This window comes from Perognathus longimembris, chromosome 6 (genome assembly GCF_023159225.1).
Source record: "Perognathus longimembris pacificus isolate PPM17 chromosome 6, ASM2315922v1, whole genome shotgun sequence".
Lineage (NCBI taxonomy): Eukaryota > Metazoa > Chordata > Mammalia > Rodentia > Heteromyidae > Perognathus > Perognathus longimembris.
Window position 1 is genome coordinate 38,949,826 of NC_063166.1, and position 22,461 is coordinate 38,972,286.

The 22,461-nt window shown below is 42.9% G+C and overlaps 1 protein-coding gene across 2 annotated transcripts; it reads right to left on the reverse strand.

Moving 5' to 3' along the window:
• Positions 1-15,411: 15,411 nt before the first annotated feature.
• On the reverse strand, positions 15,412-20,524 carry Eomes (eomesodermin). Of its 2 annotated transcripts, none has more exons than XM_048347396.1 (6): positions 19,632-20,524; positions 18,613-18,767; positions 18,067-18,188; positions 17,577-17,735; positions 17,428-17,489; positions 15,412-16,662 (listed from the first exon to the last, which is right to left on the reverse strand). In XM_048347396.1, the coding sequence occupies exons 1-6, from the start codon at positions 20,522-20,524 to the stop codon at positions 15,981-15,983; spliced, it is 2,073 nt and encodes a 690-aa protein (XP_048203353.1). In that variant the 3' UTR covers positions 15,412-15,980. The 2 variants fall into 2 exon arrangements, with proteins under 2 accessions (XP_048203353.1, XP_048203352.1); XM_048347395.1 differs by having other exon boundaries at positions 15,412-16,719.
• Between the last annotated feature and the right edge of the window lie 1,937 nt (positions 20,525-22,461).

The window sequence follows — 22,461 nt, forward strand, 5'->3', positions numbered from 1 at the left end:
GCTGTTAGGTTCCAATGGCCCAGAACTTCAAATCCTATGAGCTTGAAGTTCATTTGGCTAACATTAACAATTTAGTATTTAGAGGCTGATATTTTCAGCTACCTTCCGTAAGTATGTCTGGTCAGATAAACCTAAATCCTTGAACTGAAATGTCCAACACAGTGGAATGTCCTTAGGTGCATATTACTCACCAACTCAAGCTGAGTTACTATGTACTAGCTCTATTAGCCACCATCAACCTTTTAGGAAGTAGAAGCAGATATGGCCAGTCAGCATTCCTAGGCATATGTGTTAGAGGCAATCTAAATCCTTGATCTGGAGACTTACTGGAAGGTGAAAGCTCTCAGGTGCAAATTATTCAACATCTCAAACCTAGTTGCTTTGCTATAGTTCTGGCAGGAAGCAGCAATTATTCAGTATTGAGAAGATGATATTGCCATGACACTTCCATCTGCATAGTGTGTCCAAGAATCTCAAATCTTCCAAGAAGACATGAAGCTACTGAAATTCTCTTATGTTTCCATGTCTGAGAACCTAAAACGCTGTGAGCTTGAAATAGGTTATTTGGCTGTCATCAACCCTTTAGTGTTCAGAGGATTATATTTCCACTTTGATTCCATAAAAATGTCTGATCAAAGAAACCTGGATCCTTGTTCTGAAATTTGCAACACAGTTCAATGTCCTTAGGTTCATATTACTCAGCACCTCAAACTGACTATCTATGTAGTCACTCTTATTGGCCACTATTATCCTTTTAGGATTTAGAAGCAGATCTTGGCAATCAACATCCATAGACATATTGGGTAAATGTAACCTGAGTCCTTGATCTGAAGACTTGTAGCCAGGTGAAAGCTCTTATGTTCCAGTTATTCAGCAGCTTAAAATGAGTTGTTTTGTCATGGTCCAAGCAAGTAACAGCAATGGTTTAGCATTTAGAAGCTGGTTTTTCTAGGTAGCTTCTATCTGTATAATGAGTCAAAGAAAGTGAATTCATCCAAGCAAAACATGAAGCTTGGGAATATTGCTTAGCACCTCAAACACTAAGAGCTTGAATGAGTGCAGTGTGGTAACATCAATTTTTTTAGTATTTAGAGGCTCATATTTCCAGTTAGCTTCCATAAGCATGTCTGGTCAAAGAAACTTGAATCCTTGTTCTGAAATGTTAACACAATGTAATGTCCTTAGGGTCATACTAGTTGACTCTTCAAACTGAGTGGCTGTGTAGTAGCTCTATTGGCTACCCTCAGCCTTAGGACTTAGAAGCAGATATTGGCATTCAGCATCCATAGGTTTATGTGATAAAGGAAACCTGATTCTTCAATCTGAAGACTTTCAGCCAGGTGTAAACTCTTAGCTTATATCTGCACAGTGGGCCAAAGAAAGCAAATTCTTCCAAGTAAGACTTAAAGCCTGTGAAATGCTGTTAAGCATCCATGGCTTAGAACCACAAACCTAGTGACCCAGGGAGAGTTAGTTTCTATAGCAACAAACATCTAGTATATAGGGGATATTTCCAGTTGGCTTCCATAAGCATGTCTGTTAAAAAAACAAAACCAAAAAAACCTAAATCCTTGTTCTCAAATTCTCAACACAGTGTAAGGTTTTTGGTATATATTTTTCAGCTCCTCGAATTGAATGGCTGTGTAGTGGCCACCACCAACATTTTAGGGTTTAGAAGCAGATATTGCCAGACAGTGTGCACAGGCATATGGGTAAAGTAATCCTGAATCCTTGATCTGAAGACTTGCAACCTGGTGGAAGTTCTTAGGTTCAAATTGTTCAAACCCTGAAACTGAGTTGCTTAGCCATAGTCCAGATGAGTAAGAGCACATGTAGAGTATTTAGAAGGTGATATTGCCAAGTGGCTTCTATCTGCATGGTGGGTTAAAGAAAGCAAATTCTTCCAAGAAAGACTTCAAATCTGTGAAAGCAGTTAGGTTCTCAAATATTAGATCCTCAAGCTTGAAAGCGTTCATTTGGCTAATATTTACCATTTATTATTTAGAGGCTGACATTTTCAGGTAGCTTCCAGGTAGTAGTTCTTGTCAAAGAAACTTAAATCCTTGTTCTGAAATGTTCAACACAGTGAAATATCTTTAGGTTCATATTCCTCAGCATCTCAAACTGAGTGGCTCTATTGGCCACCATTAACCTTTTAGGATTTAGAAGCAATTACTGTCTGTCCTTGACCATAGGCATATGTGGTAAAGGAAGCCTGAGTACTTGATCTGAAAACTTGCAGGCAGATGAAAGCCCTTAAGTTCAAATTGTTCAGCAGCTCACTCTCAGTTGTTTTGCTTAATTCAGTGGGTAGCAGGAACCATTTTGTATTTAGAAGCTGACATTGCCAGGTCTCCTCCATCTTCATAATGGATCCAAGAAACTGAATTCTTCCAAGCAAGACTTTCACCCTGTGAAATGTTAGGTTCCCATGGCTCAGAACCTCAAACCCTGTGAACTTGAAAGAGTTCATTTCAGTAACATCAACTGTTCAGTATTTAGAGTATTTTTTCAGTTAGCTCACATAAGTAGGTCTGGTCAAAGAAACCTAAATCCTTGTTATGAAATGACTGGTACTTCCCCCTAACTGTGGTCACTCTCCCACTGACAATAGCCTCCCCTAAACACAGTCACCTGCTGACCATGTCCAATCCCTGACTGTGCCTGAACCCAAGCCTCCCCCTGAATGCAGCCTTCTCCTGAATCACAGCCTCCCCCTGAAGAGCCTCCCACTAAGCATAGCCTCCACCCGGGCACAGCCCTCAGCTGACTACAGCCTCCCCAGAACACAGTCTCCCCTGAGCACAGCCTTCACCTGAGCACAGCCTCCACCTGACTAGAGCCTCCCCCTGAACATAGCCTACCCCAGACCACAGCCTCCTAGTGACCACAGCCTCCCCCTGAGCACATCTTCCCCCGGACCACAGCCTCCTCCTGACCACAGCCTCCCCCTGAACACAGCCTCCCCCAGACCACAGCCTCCTCCTGACCACAGCCTCCCCTAACCACAGCCACTTGCTGACCATGTCCAATCCCTGACTGTGTCCTGACTCTGAGCAGAGCCTCCCCTGAAAACAGCTGAGCACAGCCTCCTCCTCCCCCCTGAGCACAGCCTCCACCTACTCACAGCCTCCCCTAACTACAACCACCTGCTGACCATGTCCAATCCTTGAGTGTGTCCAAACCCTGAGCACAACTTCCACCTAAGCAAACCTCCCATGAGCTCAGCCTCCCCCTGAACCACAGCCTCTCCCTGAACACAGCTTTCTCATTAGCACAGCCTCCCGTGAGCACAGCCTCCACATGACCACAGCCTTCCCCTGAGCACAGGCTCCCTAGGAGCACAGCCTTCCCATGAGCACAGCCTCTCTGTGACCACAGCTTCCCCTGAACACAGTCTCCCCCTGAAGTCAGCCTCCTTTGAGCACAGCCTCCACCTGATTGTGTCCTAACACTGAATGAAACCTCCATTCTGAGCACAAGCTCTGCCTGAACACAGCCTCCCCTGACCACAGCCTCCACCTGGCCACATCCACCCCCTAGCCACACCCTCCCCCTTACAAAAGAAAAAGGAAGGAACAAATGAAGGAAGGAACAAGGGAAGAAAGGTAGAAAGGGAGGGAGGGGGGAGGGAGGGAGGGAGGGAAGGAGGGAGAAAAGGAAGCAAGATGAAACTTTGACATTGATAACTTTTTTCCTAGTATGAGTAGTTTCTTCTCTTTCTTTCTTTCTTTCTTTCTTTCTTTCTTTCTTTCTCTCTCTTTCTCTCTCTTTCTTTTTTTGGTTCTCCTTTTCCTTCCTTCCTTCTTTCCTTCCTTCCTTCCTTCCTTCCTTCCTTCCTTCCTTCCTTCCTTCCTTCCTTCCTTCCTTCCTTCCTTCCTTCCTTCCTTCCTCTGTCTATGCCTAGCACTTCAACTCAGTCTCTGAACTTTATGAATGAGGTTTTCCACTCAAGGCTAGTGTTCCACCACTTGAGCCACTTGAGCTAATTTTCTGGCTTTCTGGTGGTTAGCTGGAGATAAGAATCTCACAAACTTTCTTGTCTGGGCTATCTCTTTACAACAATCCTGAGTTATCATCCTCCTGAGTAGCTAGGATTACAGGTAATAGAGACCAGTATCCAGTAAAAAGTTTACATTTTCAATTATTTATTCTGTTTTAACTTTTATCTACATACAAATTCGAAACAATGCTTGTCAGGGAAGATCTGCAACATAGGAGCCAAGAGTCTTAAGATGCAGAATTTTTAAAATACTTTATAGAACTTTGTGAATGATTTGTCTTGTCTTAATTAGAACAGATTATACTTTAAACCCCTTATTTTCTAGTGTTCATTATGGGCATTCAGCATAAGGGAGGAGATTCTAAAGGAAATTATGAAACTGTCTTAATTGTAGGCTGAGAATATGGTACAGTTATCCGTTCTTTGTTTGTTTGTTTGTTTATTTATTTATTTATTTTTGGCCAGTCCTGGGCCTTGGACTCAGGGCCTGAGCACCATCCCTGGCTTCTTTCCACTCAAGGCTAGCACTCTGCCACCTGAGCCACAGCGCCCCTTCTGGCCGTTTTCTGTATATGTGGTGCTGGGGAATCGAACTGAGAGCTTCATGTGTAGGAGGCAAGCACTCTTGCCACTAGGCCATATTCCCAGCCCAGTTATCCATTCTTTGAAAGAACATGAACGATGCATCTTTCTGCTACTATGAACAGATTTTGCCTCCAACCAGTTCTGCATTGCTTATTAGGGCCTATATGTAGCTGTTAAACTTGCAAAAGCAGTTGTGAAATCCTCTTAGTAATAAGGTTGCAAATGTGTCAAAACTTCCACTATTTATGAACACATTGCGAATGGTTTGTTTCGCTTAGAATGAGCAGGTTCTGTTTTCAATCATTTATTCTATGTTGCTCATTATGTCCTTTATCCACTTTGCATGGACACTTGCAAGAGTAATTTTGAAAAGCAGCTAATCTGAAGATTGAGCGTGTGACACTGGCTTATACTCTTTGAAATGACTTTTTGAATGATATATCTATGTTTGTTAAGTCTATATTGGCCATTTCACCCTATATTCAGTATGAAAAAGAAGCTGGTTAGAGATTGTAACTAAATAGTAATGGTCTCTTAATTACAAGGTTAACAATGAGGTTCAAGCTTCCATTCATTTATTCACTCATTCATTAATTCAGTGCTAGTGCCAGGGGTTGAATTCAAGATCTGTGCACTCTCCCTTAGCTTTTTCATTCAAAGATGGTACTCCACCACTTCAGTCACAGCTTCATTTCTGTCTTTTTGCTAGAGTCTCATGGACTTTCTTGCCTACCTTGCCTTTCTTTGAACAGCAATCCTCAAATCTCAGCCTCCTGAGTCACTAGGATTATAGATGTGAGCCACTGGTGCCTAATTTCAAGTTTCTAGTTTTTGAAAGAACTTTGACAAAGATGTATATATGTCTATTAGTATGAGCTTTTTGTAGTTGCTGTTTGTCGTGGGGCTTGAGCCTGAGCTCTTCAGTTCAAGGCGAGTGCTCTTCCACTTTGAGCCACAGTGCCATTTCCCATTTTCTGGTAGGTGATTAGAGATCAGACTTCTGCCCAGGCTGGCTTTTAACTCTGATCCTCAGATGTCAGCTTCCTGAGTAGCTAGGATTACAAGTGTAAGCCACCAGAACCCAGCAAATATGGTTTTTTAAATCACACTTTTTGATCATAGTTTCTAATTTTTTTAATTATTTCTACATTTTATATTATGTCCTATATACCATATGAGAAAGAATCTTGTAAAGGTAATTGTGAAACACAATAAGCCAAGAAGCTAGAATTGTGGCATAATTTCTACTCACTGATAAACTTTGTGAATAATGACTATTTTCCTAATTGTGAGCAGTGTTTTAAAATTACTTACTTCAAATGGTTCATTGTAGTCCTATATGAAACATGACAATAAGGATTTTAAGATCAATTCTATAACACAATCATGTAGCAAAAGCTTCCATTCTTTAAAAGATGTATTTTCTCTGGTATAAACAGATTCTCCTTTTATCACATATTTTCTATGTTGTGCATTTTGGGTCATTGCAATATTGAAAGGATGCACATAACTGCAGTTCATAATAGTAAAGATTTCAACTAACTGGTACAGATTGTTATTTATCTTTTGTTTAGTCTCATGAGATGAAAAAAGGTAGTACGATTATAAGAAATAGTATAAGTTGATTTCTTAAACACAGGAAGTCAAAAGATTCATAACTTGGGACATAACTTTCAATGAAAAACCATTGGGATCATAAAGCTTTTGATTAACGGGCCATAAGTTTGTCAGATACTGACCATTATCCTCATAATGTGCAAATATGGTCTACTATTAAAAAAAAAATCTTATTGGAATTCTGAGATAGAGTGCTTCTAAAGTGAGGTAGGGCTGCATTCACCTAAAAAATGGGAAAGGCCCAAAACAAGTCCTCAGAGAAACAACTTCCCCAATAGTAAGTGAGCTAAAGACTTAAAGAGAGGCTTCTCTGAAGAGCAAATGAGAATGGCCAATAGACACATGAAGAAGTGCTCGATATGGCATAAAGAAATGCAAATCAAAACATTGAGATTCCACCTCACCCCAGTAAGAATGTCCATTATCAAGAAATCTAATAACAACAGATGCTGGCAGGGATGTGCCAAAAAGGAACACTGCTACACTGCTAGTGGGAGTGTAAACTTGTTCAACCACTCTAGAAAGCAGTGTGGAGGTTCCTCAAAAGGCTAGAGTTCCCCCAATGACCCAGAAACCCCACTTTTGGGAATTTACCCAAGCAAGAGTATATTAAGACAACCAGAACAACCATGTTCATTGCAGCACAATTTACCATTTCTAAAATATAGAAGCAACCCATGCCCTTCAGTAGATGAATGGATCAAGAAATTGTGGTATATATGCACAGTGGAATCCTATGCTTCTATCAGAAATAATGACATTGCCTCATCCAAAAGGAAATGGAAAACCTTGGGAAAAAATTATAGTAAGTGAAGTGAGCAGACCCAAAGAAACATAGACTCCATGGTTTCCCTCATGAGTAAATAATTGGTACATGTCTAGGATAGTCCTAGCAGATGATCACAATAGCTCAATAGCTATGCAAATATGATCATATACGATATGATGATGCTAAGCAAAATGAACTCCAAGTTATAGAAATAAGTCGCTTATCATTGTTACGTTTTCTTATTTATTGTCAAAGTGCATTTATCATTGTTGTTGTGCCTTTTTCATTTGTTTTTCTTCCCTATGATTTTACCCATGTTGTCACTGTATTAGACAAGTATTTTCTAAACCGAATTAAAATGTCTTAATAAAACAGAGCAAAGGGGGCTGGGAATATGGCCTAGTGGTAAAATGCTTGCCTTATATACATGAAGCCCTTGGTTCAATTCCTCAGCACAATATATATAGAAAAAGCCAGAAGTGGCACTGTGGCTCAAGTGGTAGAGTGTTAGCCTTGAGCAAAAAGAAGCCAGGGACAGTGCTCAGGCCCTGAGTTCAAGCCCCAGGAATGGCAAAAAACAAAACAAAAACAAAACAGAACAAAATTGACAAATAGGATTGCCTAAAATTTAAAAGTTTACATACAAAGGGGAAACAATTACAAGAATGAAAATACAATCCACAAAAATAGGTAATTTTTTTTATATAATGTTCATTGAATTAACAAGAATCAGAATTTAGAATGTGCTAGAAAATAAACACCAAGAGTATGAACAACCCAATTAATAAATGGGTAAGTGAACTGGACAACTTAGAAGTACAATGGCCAAAATTATTTTTTTTTAAGTTCAACATACTTAGCAATAAAGGAAATGAAAATCAAACAACACTGAAATTCCCTCTCACCTCTCAGAATGACTATCACCAGGAAAAAAAAATAAACAAAAATAAAACAACCAGGTGCCTGTGGTGCACATCTGTAATCCTAGATACTCAGGAGACTGAGATCTGAAGATCATGATTCAAAGCCAGCTCTTGAAGGAAAGTCTGTGTGACTCTTATTTCTAATTAAGTACCAAAAAAAAAACACCAAAAAAAAAAACAACCCAAGAAGTAGAGCTGTGGCTCAAGTGGTAGAGCAAAAACCCTCAAGGATAGTGCCTTGGCCCTAAGTTCAAACCCCAGGACCAACACCAAAAAATTAAAAATAAGAAAAGAAACAGCAAATTTTTGGTCATGATGCAGGGGGTGAGTGTGAGAGGAAAGATTTCTTATGCACTAATCAGAAAGTAAACTAGTAAAACTACTGTGAACATCAGGATGGAAGTTCACTGGAAAAAAAAAGAATTAGATTTATCCTATGGGCCAGCTATATTTCTTTTGGGGGTATGGATAAGTAATAATTGCGCACCCATGTTTATGGTATAGGTTTCCTTATTATAGAAAAAGTATGGGCTCAGCTTACATGCCAACCAACCAATGAATGGAAAAGAAAATCAAGTATACATACAGAGTAGATATTATTCATCTATAAAGGATGAAATTATGGCCAGGCAATGGGGACTCACACCTGTAATCCTAGCTACTCAGAAGGCTAAGAGCTGAGGATAGCCGCTTGAAGCCAGCCCAGGCAGTAAAGTCCATGAGAATCTTCTCTCTAATCTTTTTCACCAGAAAACCAGAAGTAGAGCTGTAGCTCAAAGTGGTAGAACACTAGCCTTGAGAGAAAAAGCTCAGGGCCCTGAGTTCAAATCCTATGACTGACCGAAAAAAATAATAAAAGAATACAATGGGAGTAGGGTTACAAGAAAATGGATGGAATTGAAGTAAGATGTTGCACAAAATAAAGCTAAAAATTCAAGCATCAAAGATTTTAATTTGGTGGCCTGGGGATATGGCCTAGTGGCAAGAGTGCTTGCCTCCTATACATGAAGCCCTGGGGTCAATTACCCAGCACCACATATACAGAAAACGGCCAGAAGTGGCACTGTGGCTCAAGTGGCAGAGTGCTAACCTTGAGCAAAAAGAAGCCAGGGACAGTGTGCAGGCCCTGAGTCCAAGGCCCAGGACTGGCAAAAAAAAAAAAAAAAAAAATTTAATTTGAGGGCTGGGAATATGGCCTAGTGGTAAGTGCTTGCCTTGTATGCATGAAGCCCTGGGTTCGATTCCTCAGCACCACATATATACAAAAAGGCCAGAAGTGGCACTATGGCTCAAGTGGTAAAGTACTGGCCTTGAGCAAAAAAGAAGCCAGGGACAGTGCTCAGGCCCTGAGTTCAAGCCCCAGGACTGGAAAAAAAAAAAAAAAAGTTAATTTGGTGCTGGGAAAATGGCCTAGTGGCCGAATATTTGCCTTGCATACATGAAACCCTGGGCTCGATTTCTCAGCACCACATATATAGAAAAAGCCAGAAGTGGCGCTGTGGCTCAAGTGGTAGAGCACTAGCCTTGAGCAAAACAAAGTTAGTGATGGTGCTCAGGCCCTGAGTTCAAGGACCAGGACTGGGAAAAAAAAATTAATTTATTTGTAGACTCTAGACTTGAATGATAATAACAATAGTAAAAGAACATGAGTATAATCAAGAGACTTCATGGTTTGGGGCAGCGGGAGTAACAGGGAAAGGTATTGGGTGTATGTTTATCAGGGAAATTTTCCTATCACATTTTTATGAATCTTTATCTAATATTTTTGCTTTTTTATTGGAACAATACTAGCTTCACAAAATCAATGGTAATTCCTTCCATTTGAATTCCTTCCTTCCTTCCTTCCTTCCTTCCTTCCTTCCTTCCTTCCTTCCTTCCTTCCTTCCTTCCTTCTTTCCCTCCTTCTTTGGCACTACTAGGATTCAGACCTTTATGTTTGCTAAGCACTCTTGAACTTGAGCCACTTCTTAAACTATTTATTTCTATTTATTTTTTCATTATTATCTTTTAGGATATAAGAGATTATATTGTTTCCTTGTATGTCTTAATATATGTGTTGTGCTGTTTTAGAAAAAAAAAATCCAAGGAGCACTGAGAACAATGTGTAATCTATGTAATATATAGCAGTTAATTTTATCATTCCATTTATTATTTTTATGTACTATTCATAGTTGTACATGCCATTCCATCCTCAATTCATAGATGATAAAATGAACCTACGAAGCAGAGGGTAATGCAACTAGAAACTGCAGGTTTTAGAACTAGAAATTCTGGTTTGCTTCTTTACACCAAATGGAGACGGTTTTAAAGTGAATATGGGAATAGATTATATATGTGTATATATACATATATCATATTTATTATTATATTTGTTATTATTATTAACAGAATGTGGAACTGGGCATGACAAAGCAGGCACAATTATGAAAATGAGGAACAGCCTTAACTGAAGAGATTGTTATTACTGATGACCACAAGATGGCGTAGGCTGTCCACAGTTTAGAAGAAAGCAGTCTCCAGCCCAGGTGAGAAACTTAGCAGTTCAATCTGGAGACTGTGTACATAACCTAAATGGCAATGAATAAATAAATATCCCAAACAACATTAAGAAAAGTAAGGAGTAGTAGGTAAGAATGTTAAAAAAAGGATGACATTCATCAAGATGCACTGTATTCATAAACTGCTTTTGTTAAGTGGAAACTCCTTTGTACAACTACATAAATATAATAAAAATATTTTTTACAAAGCACGCTTGAGCTGGGTACTTGCGGCTCACACTTGTATCTTAGCTACTCAGGAGGCTGAGATGTGAGGATCACTGTTCAAAGCCAGCCTAAGCAGGAAAGTCTGTGAGACTATTAGCTCCAATTAACCACCAGAAAACTGGAAGTGAACTGTGGCTTAAAGTGGCAGAACACTAGCCTTGAGGGAAAAGAGCTGAGGGCCCTCAGTTCAAGCCCCACAACCACAACTGACAAAATAATAAATAAATAAAATAGAAGGCATGTGTTGATGTTTGAGGAGGCAGAGTTAAGAAGGGGCAGAAACTCAAGAGTGCTTCTTCAAATAAACAGTGATCTGCACTTTCCCAACAGCAGTCTATCCAACACAGGGGCACTCTGAGAAGCACTCCACTGCTGAGAGTTTTTTCAGCATCGGGTGTGGCTAAATCTTTCCTTTGTGGACTCCAAACACGTTGTTCTCAGTGGCATGCAAAGCATTACTGGGGCAGAAGAAGTGTGTGTGTGTGTGTGTGTGTGTGTGTGTGTGTGTGTGTGTGTGTGTGTGTGTGTGTAAAAAGTTTGCTTTTCTTCTAAGGTGTAATAAAGAAAATGTCATGGTTACCACTCTCAGAGTCCCATCAGGTAAAGAGAATGGAAGGGATTAAAAAAAGGGAAGGAGGGCTGGGGATATAGCCTAGTGGCAAGAGTGCCTGCCTCAGATACACGAGGCCCTAGGTTCGATTCCCCAGCGCCACATATACAGAAAACGGCCAGAAGCGGCCCTGTGGCTCAGGTGGCAAAGTGCTGGCCTTGAGCGGGAGGAAGCCAGGGACGGTGCTCAGGCCCTGAGTCCAAGGCCCAGGACTGGCCAAAAAAAAAAAAAAAAAAGGAAGAAAAAAAGGGAAGGAAAAAGAGAAGTTGGGAGGCAGGGAGAGAGGAGAAAAGAGAAGGAACAGAAAAGGTTTCTGTAACTTCACAGCTCCAGCACCCAGAAGGAAATTCACCCCAGATGGTGTTCTGTTGTGTGGTGGATATGGTATAAACCCCAACACTATGTGCTGGCTCAGATCACTGCTGAAAGCAGAAATTAATCTGACACAATAGGTAGAAAGAGATGGATTTCTTGAATTGCAATCCTAAACTGGAATAATGCAGCTAGCATATTTGAAATTCTAAATGTGAAAGATGATGTATATTTTGTAGAGACAGACTCAATGGAGATCAACAACATGACTTATTTCTGCCCATTTTTTTTTGTTTGGTTTTGGGGTTTTCTGCCAGTCCTGGGGCTTGAACTCAGGGCTTGAGCACTGTCCCTGGCTTCTTTTTGCTCAAGGCTACCACTCTGCCACTTGAGCCACAGCGCCACTTCAGGCTTTTTCTATATTCGTGGTGCTGAAGAATCGAACCCAGGGCTTCATGTATGCGAAACGAGCACTTTACCACTAAGCCATATTCCCAGCCCCTTTTTCTGCCCATTTTTAATTTTAATTTTAATTTTTTTGCAAATTACCTTTTAAAAGTTGTCTCCTGGTTATTTAAAAATTCCCACGGGGTAAAAGATAAATTTCTGCATGTAGCAGAGTGGAGGATATTGTTGGAGGGAAGCAGTGTCCAAGCACGTTAAAAAGGTGTGATCTTACATCCTGGTTTAACTGACTACTGAATGTGGATAAAAAGGTGTGATCTTACATTGTGGCTTACTGACTACTGGATGTAGATAAAAAGCCAAGAGGTTGAAGGAAACTTTATTTTTTATTCTAGAGCACTTCTATGACATCTGCAGAGTTTTCACTCTGGTTTATTGTTCTTGTTTATTTATTTATTTTGTTTTTAAGATAGCATTCTAACCCTGCCCTGTGTTTGAGAAAGAATGGAGAGACTGCAGAAAGAAGACTGTAAGCCTGCCTTTACTCAGATTTAAAGCCTAATTAAAAGCATCTAGAAAGGAAGGAAACTGGGACTCCATTGAAGTGTTGGGAGATAAGTTGGTGCTGAAAAACTGGCTCCAAACTGGGACCCAAACATGGCCTAAGAACTCAGTCTGCAGCTTCTTCTCCTGTCCAAACACTTTCTAGATTCTGCTCGATTTTTCCAATCATTGGGGAAGCTCCTATCCTACTCCCAGAATAGCTACTCTACATCCCAGGAATTCTTGATTTCAATACTTTGAGGCAAAAACGGGAAGCAAATGCACCAGGACTGTGTGAGATCTTGTTCTTATTTCCCCTTTAAGTAGAACGTATGCCCGGGAGGGCATTTATGTTGCATTCTTAAGTCTTTTCCTTTTTGTCCCAAAGCGCCAGAACTATATGGTAAAGTAAAATGACCAAAAAAAAAAAAAAAAGATAGCATTTCTGATTCCTGGTCAGAACTTTTTTTTTGGACCATGTCTTCCCTCCCCCTCCCCTTTTGTTGTTGTTTCAGCTTTAATTTTGTTGCAGATTAAGCAGGTTTGTTCAAGAACCTGGGAAAAGCCAAACTTTGTGAGCAAGCAGACCCCCAAGACCAGTGTCTCCTCCCAGAGGGAAGCAAGCTAGCAGGCCAGCAAAACTACAGGACACCTGAAGAGAAAGTAAACAAACCAGCCTCTGAGTACTTGATCTTTATTTAAACGGAGTCTTGTTTATCGGTGTCACCCTAGGAGGATTAATTAGATACATCTCTTCTCAATTTGGTGTCTGACACTCCATCTTAGGAATGCCATATCACAAGGTGTTAATTGGGGTCACTCAGCCACTTAGGTTTCTATTAAACACTGTGAGGGACTTTTCACAAATCCTTTTTACTGTACAGTGCAAAATATACGGGACTTGAAATAGCCTAGATGCAGAGTCCTTTTATCCTGCCTGTGATGAGCATGTTGGGGCTTTCTAGAGGGCAGAAATAGAATGCTTTTTGAAATCTCACCGCATCTCTCAATACACCACTGTTGGATTGGGCATATCATAGGGACTGGGATAGTGCTGAAGTTAGGAGGGTTGCACATTCCCCTGTCTAGAGTCCAAATCTGTCATCCATGATAAATATATATTAAAAAGCAATGTCCAACACATTCAACCAGGATTCCCAGTGAAATCTGGGATGAGGCTGCTTTGCTAGACTTTTGAACAGGCACCACTGGGAAAACAGAGTTTAAGGTGAGACCCCACTAATGGCATAGGACAAGCTCTGGCCTCAGGATGGAGGAGATGAGAACGTAAAGCCCAGGGAAAAGTTCCTGACGGCTTTAATTAGGAGCAGAAGGGGAGGACGTCCTGCTCATCGCTGGCTTCCCAGCACCTAATCCTCTTAGCAGCTGCATTTCCGTGTCTCCCAGCTTGAATGACCCTCCCAGGCAGACCTTCATCCCAAGGTGAGAAGGGGGCAAGAAGGGCTTGCAAGCTGGGCTTTAAGCTTTCGGCTGATAAACCTGGTAGGATGTCTGGCAGAGCGTTGTGGGGGTGGGGGAGGTGTGGCAGATACAAAGGCCTTCTTTACTCCTTGGTTTAACTCTTTGACAAACTTCAGCCTGGTCACGGAAGATCCTATGTCCTCCCTGGCAATCAAGACCAGTTATCTAAGAGCAAAATGAACCACTGTTCCACACCTTGTTTTCAGGGAACCAGTGTGGGGGACAAGAGGAATTCTCCTTTTTAAAATCCCCCCCACTCCCCAGCTTTAGATAGTGCTATGGAGAACCCAATTTGTCAGCGTAAGAGCCACAGCAGCAGTGACCAAGGCTGGCAACCTGTATTCCAGCCATTGGTAGATATAAACACTTGTGAATGATCCACCAGTGTTTTGGCACTGAAAGGGACAGAGTTCATACCAAGCAACCTATAGAAACCCCAAAGTTGGTGGCCACCAGTAAACTCAGGAAAAGGCATAGAGAGCTAAGTGACTATGGGTCAAACATGAGGAGTTTCCAGGCTTTGAATTAAGTCTTGGGTAGGCAAATTGCATCTTGAGCTGCAAATACTCCTTCTCCACCCCATCCTCAGCAAACATTCATTGTTCAGAAATCCCAGTGGGGTCAGGAAATAGCCCTATTTATCTTCTAGGAGAAAAGCATGGAGAACAAAAGCATCTCCACCCCACCCCCTCATGAGTACAGCAATCAGGTAAAGGATTTTGGATTCTCTGGTGTGGGGGAAGGGGACACGGTAAGTATAAGTGAACACTGCTGGAAAAACATGGGGTAAAAAGTAAACTGAAAATTTTAAAACAGCATTGAATACGCAGGAGAGAAAGCAGAGCTATGCCCATTTCCTTATTGAACCACATTTATTAAAAAATGACTAAGACTGTACATAAAAGTCCAAGACCTCTACAAAGCCTGCTGGAAATGTGGCATCAGATTGTAGGTTTCTTCACACTACTGAAGTAGAGATGGGGAAGACCAATGAAGAAGATGAAATTAGGATTCTCTTAACTGTGGTTCAAGTTAGTACATAGTAGCCGAATACATTCTTAACTATCTAAGAAGTAAGCAATATTCCTAAGTGTCACTGAAATGAAGAAACTCTCCCCTTACCACTGCAGCTGTTGTTAAGGTAATTTACAACTTCATTACAAAGCCAAAGCACCAATTTTACATAGTCTGAAATACCAATGTAGCCTAGTTGTACAATATATTCCACATTACTCTAAAGTATCTAAACACATACTGTACACTTTTAAATTCTTTCTCTGCCTTCTTCCTTCAATTCCTTATCCCATTGTTTTTCTCTCACTCTCTCACTCTTTAATAAGTCCTACAGGCCATACCAACACAGAAGTCTAGCAAAAAGAACATGGCTTGTTCCAAAAGCCTGCAAGGAATCAAAGTCAGGTTAAGACTGTAACATTTTCATTAAATTCTCCTTGACTGTGAGGAATTATATCTTTAGTCCCTTCATGAAGGTGACAGCAATAAGTCCTCTGTTGTGCGTAAGGCCCAGACAATTTCTTCCAGAAGCAAAACATCTTAACACACACAGCTTCTACTTGCTTAAAGACTTACAGGTAGAAATGAGAGCCATAGTTTGTAATTCATTTGCTATTTCTGGACACTCAATCTCCATAAGCTACTTTTCTGGTTGCTTATAGTGTTTCCCATAAATAAGTCCCAAATAATGAATAACCTTTGAATTTTAAAGCATTTTAAACTCCTTCATTAACTTTATTCTGCAAAGAAAAAAAATTGCTAGGTTTGTTTCCGTTACCTGCAACAATCACAAAGCTTTGGCGCCTTTTTCTTTTAGAAAATTGCACAAAATAGAATGCATCAAGTTGGAAGGTAAATGTCTTTTTGGCAACCTAGCAAAGACGACGACATAAAATATGACCAAGTCCATTTGCCAAAGGGTAGCTAATTTTCAAGGAGTTCAAATAACATTTTAGGGAGTTGTGTAAAAAGCATAATATCCCCCCATGCCTTTTGAGTTGTCCTTACTGTACTCCTCTGCATTAATGTCCTCACACTTTATGGAAGGAGAATTTTCATTACTTGAGGTGCTTGGAGACAACCGCTTTCGCTTACAAGCACTGGTATATACCCCTGAATCATTGGAATCTAGAGACTTGATAGAAGGAGGTGTTTCTATCCAAGATGAGCTAATTTCCTCTTTAACTTTCTCCTTGGAGAGATGATCTTCAGGAAACCCAGGAGAGCTCATTCTGGAGGTCCATGGTAGTCCTGCTGCCATCTTCCTTGGATAGGAGCCTCTACCTCCCCACCCCGCCACTGCAGGGAAGGTTGGATCAGAGTAATACCCCAGGGCATGGGATGTTTGGAGAGGCAAAGATTTAATGCCATATGGAAGCAAGGTGCTGGAAGTATACTCAGATTCATAGGAACCAATGTCTAGTTTGTTGGACCCAGGTTGTTGGACAGGCGTGACAAGCCATCGCTGGGGAGGGTTGGCCACCTCTTCACTCTGTTGTGGTGAAAGGAGGCCATTGGTCTGTGGCACAGTTCTCTCTCCATTGTAATATCGGGCTTGAGGTAAAGTGTTGACAAAGGGTTCCGGGAAGAAGTTTTGAACTCCATACCGTCCTCCAGGGACAATCTGATGGGATCTAGGAGAATCCGTGGGAGATGGAGTTAATCTGTCATTTTCTGAAGCCGTGTACATGCTACAATATAAAGAGAAACACTTAAAAAAATAAAAAAAAAACTAATCTTGTTCCCAAACAAATCTCCCCGAAATAAAAGACTTTGACCTATCAGTTGTCTAAGAAGGCTATCATTTTAGACAGGAGGAACAGAGGCAGGGGACGGATCATGGGAAAAACTATCCAACATCAGGCATTTGAGCTGCAGAACATCTGTCTTTGCAATTCCTTACATACAAAGAACTAAGAGGAGTTCTACTTGGCAAAGTAATAGATGTGGTGTTAGACCACTCATTTTAAACATCAAGGCCTTTTTGTTGGATGGTGTGAAAAATGAACTCTTAGTGTTGGGGTTTTTTATGTAAAAAAGGAGAGGTAAAAATATATATCTGCTCTTGAGAGAATAAAAAAGGGGTCAAATGAAAAAAAGGATGTAAACAATACAGGTCCTTAAAAATTCTAAATCACTAATCAAATGTGGGGGGTGGGTGTTCAATGTTTAAGCCCTTAATATTTGTTTAGAAGGTAAGGAAAGTTTTCTGTGAAAATTTTAAAATGTAATTTAGTTAAGATGAACAATCTGCAAAAATACAAATTGATAAAATCCAAGATCTGAAAGTTCTTCCTAGAATAATGTCATCAGGAAAGTGATAATATATGTCCTAATCAAAAAATGAGAAAACAAAACAAAGGATGACCATAAAGTATAAGTGAAAAAACTGTACTTACGAATCATAGTTGTCCCTGAATCCTTTTGCAAAGGGGTTATGATCAATCTTCAGTTGAGTAATCTAGATAGGGGAGAAGGAGAGTCATTGTATGTTTTCAGCTTACTGGACAGAGCTTTAGAGGTCCTTGGGGTGTATGGGGGTACTTACGTCAGTGTTTTGGTAAGCAGTCACTGCAATGAACTGTGTTTCTGAGAAGGTAAAAGTCTGGGTCTTTGAGGGCTCATTCAAGTCCTCCACACCATCCTCTGTAACTTCAACAATGTGCAGCCGTGGTTGGTACTTATGTAAAGACTGTAACACTATCATCTGGAAATAGTACGGGAAAAGAGTTGCCAGTTTGGGGGATGGGACTCCAACCTGCTCACCAATGTCTTCACCATTTTCAAGATTTCACCACTGCCACTTTTGAAACTTACAAAGGCACTGTGTTTGAAAAACACAGTATTTCCGTTCCTAATAGTAAACACACTGTTAATAAAATCCAGTAGGAAACTAAAAATAAGAAAAGTAATTTTTTTTTTAAAGTGAGCAAACTGGTCACAATTTAAAAAAATAAAAACTTATTATAAAGGTATACAGTCTCCTTAGAAAGGAGACCAAGAGCCGGAAAACACTAGCTCTTCTTTTGCCACTCTACCTGAGTGTTGTTGTTATTTGCGCCTTTGTTATTGGTGAGTTTTAATTTCCCAAAAGAAATCTCCTGTCTCATCCAGTGCGAACCAGTATTAGGAGACTCTGGGTGAACGTACATTTTGTTGCCTACAAGGAAATGAAACAAAACACAAAAACTCAAAAACACAAAAAGGTTCATTTGGGTCCTAAAGCTGTAAAGTTGTTGAACTTTTCCCAGTGGACTCAACCCTAGCCAGGAATGTCTCTAGCTAATGGGAAAAATGCCAGAAGCCATTTCCAACCAGAAACTTAGATGACTATTGGTGTCTTAAACCTAGGGGAAGGGAAATGGAAGAGGGTCACTGTTAAATCTAAACACTATTACAGGTACACAGGAATATGACTGAAATAAGATTGTAAGCAATCAAAGAAACTTATACTAACATCTCTAAGCCTCGGGTTGGGGGCTGGGGGTGGGGGGGGGGGGGTTGAAAGAGGCTAGATTTCCATGTGAGTCGTCAGAGGCAAAGATTCTGATTTCTTCCCGGCCTAAAGCCCCCTCTCTCCTCACCCTGCATGTTATTGTCGGCTTTGCCGCAGGTCACCCACTTGCCCCCCTGGAAGCGCCAGTGGTTTGGGTCGGCCAGAACCACCTCTACGAACACGTTGTAGTGGGCAGTAGGATTGAGTCCGTTTATGTTGAAGCTCAAGAAAGGAAACATGCGCCTGTGCAAGGGAACAGAACCAAGATAAGTGATTTAAATCCAGCTGCTGGAGAATTCTCGCCAGGACACTCCCCGGTTCCTCCAAGTAGGCACTGGCGATAGGGTCAGAGTACACTCAGAAGGACGCAAGAACAGAAAACGGGTAACGTGGCATGGGACTATTTTAAAACGTTTGAATCGACAACTCTTATTTCCTCCAAGGTCAGTGTTTCTCTAATGTACATGTTTCTGAAATTTCTCCCGACTCCATTTTTCAACTTTCACCAAGTTATTGATTTTCCGCTAAACGTTAAAATTAATTTTAAATGCTCAGTTGTCAAGAACATTAAGTTGTATGTTCGTTTGCGGACCTCTTTCCCAGCACCCACCAAGTAATTTAGAACTTTCTTGCTCTTGGGACCCCAGACACGTTTCCGCTCCAGATCCTACCTGACCCTCTAAACCAAGCTTCCCAGACCTCTTATCTATTCCTCAAGCTCATCTGCCAGGTGCAGCCATAGAGACTCCGACTTCTAAAATCAAGTCCGCTCTGGCGACTTTCTAAACACAAACCAACTCACAGTGAGCCTACGGATCTCTTGAATTCTTTGCAGATCCGCCCATTGTTCGTTTCCAGCCCGCTCCCCTCTTCCGTTCAGGTGAGGATGCAGAGGGAGGGAGCTGCACAGCCCTAACTCAGCTGGGATAACGGTGTGTAGACATAAAGGGACAAGATAGAGAAACTCCGTGTCCTGCAGCGTACTAGCGGGAAAGGCGTTCCGAACAGAGTCCAAAGAAAATCGCTACAAAGCCCTCACGCCCGTCTTGCCAACACCACTCACGTTCCCTCATCCCCGCACCCAGGGGTCCCTCCACCCGAGCTCACCTGCCCTGCTTCGTAATGATCATCTCAGTTTGGTGGCGGTGGAATTTGAGCCACAGAGGCCGGTTACACAGGTAGACGTGGGCGCGGAAGCCGGAACCGGGAACCCCGAGGGCCCCCAATCCTCCGCAAGATCCCGCCGCCGCAGCGCCCGGGTACTGCCCATAAAGCTGAGACCCGTGGCTGTACTGATAGGCGCCCGGGCCACCGTCCCCACTGCTACTGCTGCCGGCGCCGCTGCCCACGCCGGCTCCCGGGCCAAACTGCGCCCTGCCAGGTGGGCACATCGCTGCGGGGAATCCGCCGGGGGGCAGCATGGAGCCGTAGGGGTAACGCACACCATTGGAAGTGGGGTACAGAGATCCGTGGGACCCCCCGGCTGCGGCCTGGTACTGAAAGAGAGAGCAGGGCGCAGCCAGCTCGGAGCCTTGAGGCCCGGGGGACTGAAGGTAGTAGCGCTCGGAGCTCAGGCTGTCCATGGAGTAGCGCGCGGTGGCGGCGGCGGCGGCGGCGGCGGCCGTGGCTGCAGCGGCGGCGGCGGCGGCGGCGGAGGACAGCTCCGCCTCCCCGCAGGGGGAGCCCTTACGGCCGTCCAGGGGCCCGGGCTTGGCCACCGTGGCCGCACCGGCAAAGGTGTCCCCGGAGTCGGCGTCGCTGAGCATGGCCGCCGAGGGCCCCAGTCTAGCAGCAGCGGGCTCCGCGTTTTCCGCCTCGCAGGAAAGGATGCCTGAGAACTTCTTGGGAGCTTTGTCGAAGTCTAGTCTCTGAGGCGAAGACGCTGCGCCGGAGGGGAAACCGACGCTCCCGCCGCTGCCACCTCTCGCGCCCTCGGGCGGGTAGAAATGCGCGCCCGGCAGTGTCACCGAGCTCACCGAGAGTGGCTCGCCTAACTGCATGCTATGCAGATCTCAAAAGGCAGCTGGCCGCTGCCTCTCGTCCCGAGGCCTTATTATACAGGCGGGACGGGGCAGCCAGCGCCCTCTTCCGAGGGGAAGGTTACTTCCCCTGCCTCCCACTCTCCAGCTACCCACCTGCGGACTACTTGGGCAGCTACAGCACGCACCCGAAATCCGCCGTCCTTGCAGTACGGAAAGCACACTGAATTTGCATGTAAGAGGCGGATATTGACTAAGATGTGCTCCCCTCTTGCTTCTCAGTCCATCTTGCCTCTGTGGTCCCCAGGACGGTCGCACCAGAGAGCTTAGAGCTTTTGTTTCTATTCGCCCACCAGCGCGCGTCTTTCAGCCCTGCCTCTGCTGCCCAACTATTGATCTACTTGACCACTTGGAAACTCCCCGGCTGTCGCTAGCTGCTTATATACGTGAGGCCTGGGAGGGGCTTTGAAGCCCCACACTTTGGGGAACATTTTATTGGCTGATAGAGGTGACACTAATTCAGTTAGTCATTTATTAATTGGATCAATTAACTTGAGACTTTCTTTTCCTGAAGCCTATGGTTGTTGATGATGGGTGGTGTTTAGGGTCCCTGATCCCATTGTGATAATCAACTCTGGTTTCTGTATTTTGCTGGTGTTTAGGGGAAGAGGGTTTGAGGCCTCTGGGAGGCCGTGCTGGTTATGTTAAACAGAACGAAGCAGCAGGCATTAGAGGACCAAGGGAGAACATCTCTGCAATCTGGCGGCATGGAAAAAGGCGCTGGCCTCCGGAGCTCAGTTGGAGGGCAAACCAGGCAATGCCTCTCCCGTCACAAGATGTAAAGCCATGTCACACCATTCTCTTTACGGAAAATTACCTTACCTTAAACAAAAAGGAAACACTTTTCGAGGGGTGGGAGGAGAGTCCCGCCTTTGATAAATGGAAAAGAGTTATGGCAAGAACCTTCATGCTCAGCTTCTGAATCTTAGAAGCGGATGGCAAGAACACGTAGCCTTCCTCGAACACCGCTTATGAATCAGAGGCCCGAGTAAGGTGGGCTTCTGATTCACCAAACAGGATTGAAATTAAGTGAGCCAATGTTTACCCTCATAGCCTCGACAAGCCTGGTTTCACGAGGCCGTCACTTTTAAATCCCCGATGCTCGGTTTTTCTAAATCCTGGATACTTCCCACTCTCTCCGCCAGCAACATCTTCTCTGGAACCTAACCAAGAAGCAAAGATTCCCTAGCATCTGCCCGGTTAAGGTTCTATTTGCCTCTTCACTGTAGCACAGTGCAGAAGGCAGAATAATTAGTGAAATAATCAGTTTGGTGTTGAATTAAGCTCGTTTGCCCAGCTACTCGTTTCTTCCTTGCATTTCCGCAGTCAGGAACGGTGCCTTCATATTTTATTGTTTTATTGTTACATTAGAGGGGGATTTTCATTGTGGAAAAGAAGTCTGAATCTTCACGCCTCCATTAAACGCTCCGGGAGTTCATTTTCCGGCTGAGATGTCAGGACTGTTTCCCCACCGAATGCGATCACACGGGAAACTCTTTTTCTACAACAGATGAGGTGGCCGCAATATTTGCTCAGATCGTGCGCCTCAATGGAGAACAACGCGAAGCTTCCCAATCTGGGTTCAAACCACAGCAGCACCAGCATCCCATGTCTGGGGCAGAGGCGTTTGCATGAGGCAGGGCATTTATCATTGTTTGGGGATAGCGCTGAAAATTTTAACTCCCCAAGTTTTTCAGGGTCAAAGCACAGTCCAGGGCTGTTAAGACCAACGGGCTTTGACCAAGGCCAAATAAGTTTTGGTCCACAGCCGCCAGGAAACAATCTCCCAGAAACGTAGCACCCAGCTCGTGCAGCCAAGAGCTTCTATGTTTTGACTCATCGCTTTAGGACTTTTTTAGGGTGACTATTTGCACTGATCACATTGAAGTACAGCCTAT

Bases quoted from the DNA above. Each gene is read 5' to 3' on its own strand.
- Eomes (XM_048347395.1), bottom strand. From the start codon at position 20,524: ATGCAGTTAGGCGAGCCACTCTCGGTGAGCTCGGTGACACTGCCGGGC. The intron at 18,189-18,612 runs GTGAGGAGAGAG...ATTTCCTTGTAG, and splicing joins AGCCGACAATAACATGCAGG to GCAACAAAATGTACGTTCAC. The intron at 16,720-17,427 runs GTAAGTACAGTT...TTTATATTGTAG, and splicing joins TTCAGGGACAACTATGATTC to CATGTACACGGCTTCAGAAA.